The sequence below is a fragment of the Telopea speciosissima genome, chromosome 9 (assembly GCF_018873765.1).
Source record: "Telopea speciosissima isolate NSW1024214 ecotype Mountain lineage chromosome 9, Tspe_v1, whole genome shotgun sequence".
Classification (NCBI taxonomy): domain Eukaryota; kingdom Viridiplantae; phylum Streptophyta; class Magnoliopsida; order Proteales; family Proteaceae; genus Telopea; species Telopea speciosissima.
In genome coordinates this window covers 9,754,774-9,764,525 of record NC_057924.1, presented here as the reverse complement: position 1 = coordinate 9,764,525, position 9,752 = coordinate 9,754,774, and the positions used below count along the sequence as shown (strand labels likewise).

Sequence of the window (9,752 nt, the reverse complement as noted above, 5' to 3'; positions counted from 1 at the left end):
GTCGTTTTTTTGTTTTTTAAATAAAAAATTCATGGAAGAAAGAGGAGACACGTAAACCCAAAATTAGAAGAAGCTGGAAACTGAGCCGACTCAAGCCGAGACTACTCGGAGACATGCAACGAAGGGGTACTGTGAAGTGTGAAGTCACTATTACGTGGTCTTTGAAAGCGTCAGTCGAGAAGTAATTATACGTGGCACCATACTAATGGTGACAGCCAATAACCTCCAGAAAGAAAGGAGAAACCTCGGCGGGAAAACGATCTGTCTAAAGATTTAACCTTTTCTTCCCCCTTCTTCAGGGTTGAAATGAAAAAAAAAATTAACAAAAAAACAGAAGAAATCAGATCTAAGGAACAAGAGACACGTATCGCTTTTGTGATAACACTAACACAAAGGCCCGCACCGAATCCATTTTGACTTCTCCCTTCTTTCCCTTCCCAACTATTTATACCAGTACTTTCCCACACAAACCTTCAACAGTTCTGTTCCAAAAGAACATTCACTTTCTATTCTTTCTTCCAAAATCTCTCAAGTTGTAACCATCTTTCTCTCTCTCTCAAGAGATGGGGAGAGCACCTTGTTGTGATAAAAATGGATTGAAGAAAGGTCCATGGACACCAGAAGAAGATCAGAAGCTAATTGATTATATTCAGAAACATGGCCATGGAAGTTGGAGAACTCTTCCCAAGAATGCAGGTATTCATACCTTCCCTTCCCTTCCCTTCCCTTCTTAACTCTTCAAAGTTTTCTACTTCTCTTCTTCCTTAACTGGTTTTGAATTTGTATAAATAGGGCTTCAGAGGTGTGGAAAGAGTTGTCGACTTCGTTGGACTAACTACCTGAGACCTGATATCAAGAGAGGAAGGTTCTCCTTTGAAGAAGAAGAAACCATAATTCAACTTCACAGTATTTTGGGTAACAAGTAAGATTTCCTTCCCCTCACTCTCTCTCTTTCTCTCTCTTTCTCTTTTCTTGTGTTCCTCAACAAATTTTTCTTCTCTTAATTTAGGTGGTCTGCAATTGCTGCTCGGTTACCGGGTAGGACAGATAATGAAATCAAGAATTACTGGAACACTCACATTAGAAAGAGGCTTCTTAGAATGGGAATTGATCCAGTAACTCATAGCCCAAGACTTGATCTTCTTGATCTCTCTTCCCTTCTTAGTTCACCTCTCTACAACCAATCTCAATTGAATGTGTCTAGAATGCTTGGAATTCAACCTTTTATCCATCCTGAGCTTCTAAGGTTTGCTACCACTCTCTTTTCATCCCAAACTGACAACAACAACCTTGATCTTCATCTTCTACAAAATCTCCATGAAAACAATCAACTCTGCAACTCCCAAGTTCAAACCCAGTTCCCTTCTTTCACTTCTAATCCACTCCAAACCCCAATTCAAGAAAACCCTTCTTGCACAACCTCCACAGCTCCTTGCCCTCCTCAGTTTCTGAATGAAACCCAACTCTTGCAGACCAATGTAGACCAGTTTCCATCAAATCCAACCAGCTTTAGCTGCCATGATTCCCAAACCAGTACTTGGCAAGATAATGTTGTTGTCCCTTCTAATTTGACAGATAATTTGATTCCCATTTCCAATTATGGCTACTACAGTTCTGATCAATCCTTTGGGGACCCTTTATCTGAAAACTCGAATCTACAATCCGATAGCAATTGCAACAACCAGGATTTGATCTTCTCTTCCGTCCTATCTACACCTTCATCACCAAATCCAACTCCTTTGAATTCATCATCTACATACATCAACAGCAGCACTGAAGATGAAAGGGATAGTTATTGTAGTAACATGTTGAAGTTCGAAATCCCTGATATCTTCGACGTCAATGAATTCATGTGATCAGATGTCAGTTCAAGCTTTTAGGTAAAACAATAACAACATGGTATCAGAGCCAAGACGAGGATCATCTATCAGAGTTTTAATGTCTATTTTTGTTACCCCTTTTATTTTTTGGTTGTTTAGGTTTTTGTGTTTGTTGTTGATACTGTAAAGTTCATACTGAATTTTGTTGTAATTCTTCAAAAATCTTTTTACTGTATCAAGAAACAAGATCTACCTTTGTTTTCATGGAAACTTCCATGATTGATCATTTTTTTGTCTTTTCTGAATATCTTATACAATTATAAATTTAATTAGACGTCAATCGGATAAGCACATATGATTAATCAATTAATATTAACTTTCCCTTCTAAGTACCCAACATTATCAAATACTTTAAAAAAAATGAATACTTAGAAGTTACAAGCACAAGGATATTATGATGTTGCTATCATATTCTCTTCTTTACCTTTCCTTGTTGGTTAAATTATATAATTAATAGAAGATCCCAACATATAAGGAAAGCATATTAAGATTTAATTAAGGAAAAAATCTTACTCACCATTCCAATTATATATTATTAATTATTATTAATCTCTCAGTTCCACAACCTTAAAGACAACATCACCTGGTTCCCAATTCCTGTTAACCTTAATCAACTTTGAAGCTTCTATAGCACACTCAGAAGTACTGAAGTAAGATTTCCCCAAAAGGAGACAAACGTAGAAATCTTTACTAACGTTCCGTGAGTGTTTTAAACATCTTTAATTAATAAATATCTGAAATTGATGTTAGTGGAGAAAAAAGATCGAGGTTCTACCTTGATGTCATGGGTTCGAGTCTATGGAAACAACATAAGGATAAAGCTGCGTACATTATGATCCTCCCAGACAAATAGTGACAAAGCCTCATGCACTGAATATGTCAATTTTTTTGGAAAGACAAGATCTTTTCATGGATTCCCGACAGCCGGGATTCTGGCCGGCGTAAAGCAGTCAATCTCTCCGGCGACTGGTGGATTACTTAAAAGAAACCGACACGTGTTACGCCACCTGTAAGGTGACTAACCTTTCACGTGCTAATAAAGTAATAATTTATCTGTTTTTTCTTACGTTGACTAAGAAGAAGACCACGTGGCGACGAAGCAGCAGTGGCCGGATGGGGTAGGTAGGGACCACAGAAGACCTTTTTGACAATCTAGCCGTGGCTCTTGTGCTGGTTTTTTGTCTCTTTTACACCAATCCAACTCTAAACATAAATGCCTCCCTACCCCTATGTTGCTTACGACACGAAATTAACACGTGTGCACGGATAAGAACTCAGATATTTCTCAGCCTTGGATCCTATGGTTCAACTGCTATAGTAATTATTTTGAACGTGTGCTGTCAAGGTGCCACGTATTAGTAGAGACTCTACGCCATGAGAGGTTGAGAGGTGTGACCACCCCCACAGCCCCACCATCAATTATAAGTGAACCCCCATTTATATTTGATAAATGGGGGCCCACCGGCCCAATGAACCGGCTGGACCCCGATCTAAAATCCACCCTAGGGGACCGGACTAAACAATAGTAACAATATTTTAGCCTTATCCATTACGGACCACGAGGTTCTTTTGCCGTGGTTTTATTTTTGTACGGTTAGTTCACTTAGATTTTGTTTGATGCCAATGTGCCTGTTTCCTTTGTTTCTATAAATTTTTTTTTTTCATCATTTAAATGATAGTAGGTGGGACATGTGTTAATACTGGACTTATACGTGCAGAGGAACTCAACTCAAAAGATTTTGGTGGATAATTTCGCAAACAAAATTCAATTTAGTTATGCCACGTGGTAACTGATGTGGTAATTCTCACCATTGGATATGAATAATCATATGAATTGTCATGGTCAATCCAACATTGGATTCAATCATCTTTGCTCTCATGTATTGGTGATTTTCCTTAGAGTTTATATTTCTCCTCCATTATATTTCTAGAAGTTCTATTTTTTATTGAATTGTTGGACATATTATGTATTTTCGTTAAAGATTTTGGACTACAACTTGTTATATAAGTAGGTAGGATAGCTTGGGTCTAATTGTCTTCAAAATAAAGTACTTGTGTGGGGAAGGGGGGGGGGGAGAGATCGTTGTCAGGTTGTGTGGCCCTTGCACGAGTGCATGGGCTAATGAAAGAGCAAACGGAAGTTTCATTTAACGGGGGTGGGGCGGTCATTTCTCCCTTCCTGTGTCCAGAAGTAGGCACCATGCAACCTAACAACCTTAATTTTCCCATAAACTATCATATGGCTATCAGGAAACTATTATCACTTAACAAAGTATTAGGCGCTTTCGACCATTATTCTTTATCGCTCTGGGAAAAAATATTTCTCTATCCAAAAGTCATGTTTGGACCAAATATGTGCAAAGACTACAGACAAACATGAACTCACTAATCAACCTCTACCCGAATTTGTCCAAATTCTAGCTATCCCTAGCAATCTCCATTGCCATGAATAAGAAATAGTCTTTTATGACTTTAGTATTTTGTTCTTTCATTTTAGGAAACTTAGTTGAAGAAAGAGAGAGACCTTAAGATTATTGTGAACATTTGAAACAATTAATTTTGTAACAATTAACTGATGAATGAATGAATATTGAAGGGAGATGTTAAAACTTACAAAGTACAGTAAATTTTAATACAGTTCACCAACTATCAAATATCTTAATATGAATAAATTATTCCTCATTGACAATATTCCATTATAAACTAAGCATGCCACATGGCTCAAAAGCTGTTCTTGAAGTGAACTTTCAATTAAAATATATGGTTAACAAATTGAAAGTATTTCAATCAACTCTTCAAGCCCCGGCCCTCATCAGGGCATGGTATTTCTCTAATTATTAATAGACTTATTGAGTATGGGTTGAATTTTACTCGTAGTAAATTCACATATTATAATTATGCAATATATGTAAGTCTGTACATGTAGTTTCAGCATACCTAACTCACATGTAGAGAGACAATTTTGAAAAGATAACAAATGGATCGAGATTTTGATATTTTGTTGGAGGGTCCAATCCAAAATTTTAAGACATTAAATAGAGATAGCTCTTCAAGTATATAAAGGCACCAATAATCGAACCATTTGGTATAAAATAGATCACTATCATTTTTGTCCTTATATTTATAATATTCTCACAATCTAACTCTTACTCTTGGCATTCGATCACTCTAGAACAAGTGGGTATTTTACTAAATAACTAGTCAACTTAATTTAAAACCAAGACTTAATTTCCTTGTTTAGGCTTTGGATCTTCAAACTTCATTAATTAGTGTGAATGGGGTTCTTAGATGTTACGCTCTCTTGTAAAATATAACAAAATATCCAATTAAGAATTTCTTTCTTTGTTGGAACGTGTACGTCAAGATGTAGTATGGGATAACTAAGCATATTATTATTTTTCATGTACCAAAAAAAAATAAAAATTAAGTGATCATAGATCAACTAATCACCATTCTTCTATGATTTAATAACAAATTATATTGATCCATATAATATTATTTATATGGAATTTCTTTTTTAATGTTAAAATATAAGAATTTAAGTTATGATATTGAGACCCTCCAATCAAGGACCAATTTTATATCCTTTGGTGATCTTATATATGATCCCAATCATGAGTTTGAATGATTAAGTTTCAATTAAAATTGAAGCTTTCTAAGCAGCTAATTAGTACCCAAAATATAGAGGGTTACCCAGAAAAGAAACCCATTAAAAAGTGGGATTTGCAACACACTAATGAGACAAGAATGACATAACTTGTGCAACACCTGAGTTAACAAGGCCATATAATCCGTAGGCCAAGAGTATTAGAGACTTAAAAGCACTACTGGTTACTGTATTAAAACATGCTCTAAAGCACTAATGGTGGCTTAGTTATTGTATTAAAACATGCACTATTGGACCTCACCTTTCACACTATATGATGACAAAACTCTCTGAAGGTGGAGGGTTGACCTGGATTATCACACTTGAAGAAAAACCATTGTTAGTATTGATTACCTAACTACCATAAGCTAGTATATTATTAGTAGATGTCTCTTAATGGGTATTATGGGTTTCAATCATGGTTTGAGGTATCGGTATCGGTATCGTATTATCTGTATCGGGCAATACATAACGATTTTGCAAGTCATCGATCCTAATAAAGTGTCGATATCTTATCAGTGACATGGTACAGACAAAGGGTAAAATAGTAAAATAAAAAATCCATTTTTTAAGAAAATCAGAGGTAAATTCGTCCTATACGGCCGATCCATACCGATATAGATATCGATTTTGCAAGTGATTGATACCTGATCCGATACCATACACTAAAACCATGGTTTTAGTTAACCACCTTAACATGTAAAGTGTCATATGGACAATTAAGTCTTATTTGGGAAATGCTCGGTTTGTCTATATATATAAAGAAAGAGCAAGAGATCTCTACTTGGTTGCATGGTCTCTACACAAGCGTCTGGGCCAATGGATGAGCATGCCTGGTATCTACCCAGGGGCAGAGGCGTCATCTCACTGTGCCCTGTGAGAGGGCGTAAGAAACACCACCAAGTAGAGATCTTTTTCCCATAAAAAAAACACAATGCCTAATAATTGCTATGATCACTCACAAATTACATAGAGAAACTAACTAACAAGATTGACAAGAAACAAAAGCATTTGATACGCATCTGATCGAGTTTGCCTCCAATTAGATTCTATTATTATTATTATAGAGAAAAGCTCTTCGCATGGGATGTAGGGGCGACGCTCAGACACGGTGGGAGACGAAATGACTGCTCCGCCACCCATGAACGGTGGAAATTCCATCCCAAAAGATGCCACAACATGCGTTTTCATTGATTGCCGCACGCGCGTGGTCGTGGTCCCTGCACTCCCATGTAGAGAACATCAACCCTCTATTATTATAGTGTTGGTTAATCCATCATATTAATCTTGTGGAATATAAAAAGGGAAAATTACATAATTAGCTACTTCTGGGTTTTCATTTACAAAAGTATCCACTCTATGTTTGAGTTAACAAAAATAGACAAAAACAAGTTTAGTTTTACAAAACTAGACAATACTGTGATTCTCCTTCCTTCCTCGATTGTTCCATTTTGAAAAAATCTCTTTTTTTTTTTTCCTCTGTTACTTGGGGTAGTAGAGAATGGCGGTGGTTAGGACAAAGATAGGATTGCAGGGAACGGACGATGCCTGGGCGAGAAGGCAATGACATGGATAAAAATATCTAAAAAAATAAATGTGGGAGAGAGAGACACTATTTTGTCTAGTTTTGTAAACCTTAACTTGTTTTTATTTATTTTTGTTAACTCAAACATAAGATGGACAGCTTTGTAATTAAAAATCCAAAAATAGCTAATCATGTAATTTTCCCTAAAAACTTTCACAAGCAAAACCAAAACCAGAAGAAATGTTTCCAATGCCTTCCTGGTTTTGGTGATTTCATTAAATGCCAACCACTAAAATCTTGAAAAATTATGGAGGCTGGGGCACTGCTTTACGCATCGTGTGACCTAAAATCTGAAGCCTATTCCGAAGGAAAATAGGCAAGAGGCTAAGAGCTACCCACCAGATGTCAAAATCGGGGGCGTGAGACAAAGAAAGTAAGTAGCGTAAGAAATCTTCTCCAGGTTGGAGAGCTCAGTAGTCATTAGAAATACGTCACCTATACGTCAAACAGGTAGGACCCCCACTTCAACTTCACTATATACGTCATATATTCGACGAAAATCCAACCAAAGGCCTACCCCATGGATCACGAGGTTCCCTCTCTAGTCTATGAAGATCTTTGACGTGCGCGTCAGACAAAATCTCAAAGGGTACGACGCGTTTTTCACTAAACCCCACAAGAACGGACCGACCCACTCCTCTTCCCCGTTACTGAGCCTTTTTCTACCTTTGCCGTCTCTCTTTCTGTTCTCTCGCTCTCTCTCTCTCTAGGCCCTTTCAGTCGTTTGCGACACTGAACTACTTTTGCCTGTGGCAATCCGATCACCGCCCCCAGTGGAATTCGTACAGCTTCAAAGTTCATTTTTGTCTCTGCATATGTTTTCACATTTACGCCAAGGGGTGATCTTGTTGTAAAGTAATAAGAAGTTTGCTTTCCTCCACGGAGACGAAGAATAACAATAGTACCTAGCGCAACAGTAGTTTTTTGGTATTGACCAATAAACAAACATGTGGTCTGCAGGGTCAGGGTGGGTATCGATTGTGTTTTCCTCGTTGACATCTCTTTTACAGCCAAAACACTGATTGATTGTTGGGTCAAGTCTTTAAGTCTTTGGGAGTTTTTTTTAATCAAACAGTCCTCAGGATAGTACAGATATGTGTGTCCAATTTGAAGTCCCATCAAACGAAGAAGAAGAAGAAAAAGCTACTCACCAAAGAACCAAGCTTCTTTCTCTCTGCCTTTTCACGCTTTTATGTAACCAATCTAAGAATGCTAACATGATAAGGCCCTTTGATTCAATAGTTCCTGCCGGCAGGCGAGATGGATGGGTAGTAACAACAAGGACACAAGATAGACAGAGACGCAAGAATGAGGAGTAATAGTTCTCTCACCTTGCCCTACAGTTACAGATAAAGATTACAGCTAAGATTAAAGAGAAATTTTAAGCCAAACAAGAAAAAGTGATAGGCCGTACAAAAAGATGGTCTCATTGGTCTTACCCATAGGCTTGATTGGTAAAAAATCCTCTCTGGTGTTCGCATTGCCAGGGCGGTGTATTGTGGGTGTCAGAGAGTTCGACATGTGAAAAAATGTGACAATCAACCGTACCAAGCTCAAGAAGAAAAGAGAAAAAACTGGGTCTATCAAGCTTGCACCGTTGAAAGAAGCATCTTTCATGTGTCGAGTTTTGATGCCCACATTAGCAGATGCCGGGGGTGCACTGCAGAGATATATATATATATATATATTTTGGTAAGAAAGAGATCTATTGAGGTGAAGAACATGTTATAGCCGAGGAACCTAGATCACATAAATGTTAAAACTAAGGAGAGAAATTTGGCCAAATTGTCTCGCATGTACAAGACAAGGCCTTCCAGGCTAGGGAGTCAGAGATATTGTTAATCTCCCTACAAATGTGGAGGATGCTACAATCCTCAAAATAAGTGACCAAATGACGGACATCTTGAATGATAGGATCCACCATGGTGGGGCATACCAACGGAGAATATTTAAAGTGCTTGAAAGTGTAAGAGTATTTTCTCATGCATCTTCGAATGCTTAATATTTATACGCCATTAATGTAATTATGTTTGTTACATAATCATTATATTGGGACTTTCTAGGCATCACTTTACCTAGTGAAGTATAACATATCACTATTTCCCACTTTGCAGTACATGGATTAGACTATGTAATTTTAATTACTCTCTTTTCAAGCAGAAATTATTTCAATGAGATGTATGTAGGATCCTCTATCACATGGATTAACCCATATACTATCATTTGATAAATAGTAAAGTATTATACTCCACTAGCCATAGTGATGGGAAAGAAAACCTTTACTAATTGATAGAAGTACTAAATAGCTTTTTAATAGCATGTGAAATATATTGATGTGGAAATTTCAACAACGCTCCTTGTCCTAAGTAATTTATGGATGGACCTTCTCATACACTCATTCTTGCTTTAACAGTTGGATCTTGTCCATGTGTCTAAGGAGCTTTTGTAGCACTCTTATTCTGAAAAAACTCCAAAAAATTGGTGAAGAATTCCATCCAATAATAGTTGGTGAAAGAAAATATAATAATTCAAGTGGTTCTATAAACTTGAGCCCACCTAAAGACTAAAGTCCACCTGAAAATCTCAGGGCCTGAGTTAGGCTAGGATTGAAATTTTTAGGCCCAGAGTCAGGCTAGGATTG

General features: G+C 37.2%; 1 protein-coding gene across 2 annotated transcripts; it reads left to right on the top strand.

The window, feature by feature from the left end:
* The first annotated feature begins 548 nt into the window (after positions 1 to 548).
* LOC122639513 (transcription factor MYB102-like) lies at positions 549 to 8,674 on the top strand. Of its 2 annotated transcripts, XM_043832379.1 has the most exons (5): positions 549 to 696; positions 793 to 922; positions 1,010 to 1,866; positions 5,566 to 5,568; positions 8,664 to 8,674. In XM_043832379.1, exons 1-3 carry the CDS (start codon positions 564 to 566, stop codon positions 1,854 to 1,856), a joined length of 1,110 nt encoding a protein of 369 aa, XP_043688314.1. In that variant the 5' UTR covers positions 549 to 563; the 3' UTR covers positions 1,857 to 1,866; positions 5,566 to 5,568; positions 8,664 to 8,674. The 2 variants fall into 2 exon arrangements, with proteins under 2 accessions (XP_043688314.1, XP_043688315.1); XM_043832380.1 differs by lacking the exons at positions 5,566 to 5,568; positions 8,664 to 8,674 and adding an exon at positions 7,433 to 7,443.
* The last annotated feature ends 1,078 nt before the right edge of the window (positions 8,675 to 9,752 follow it).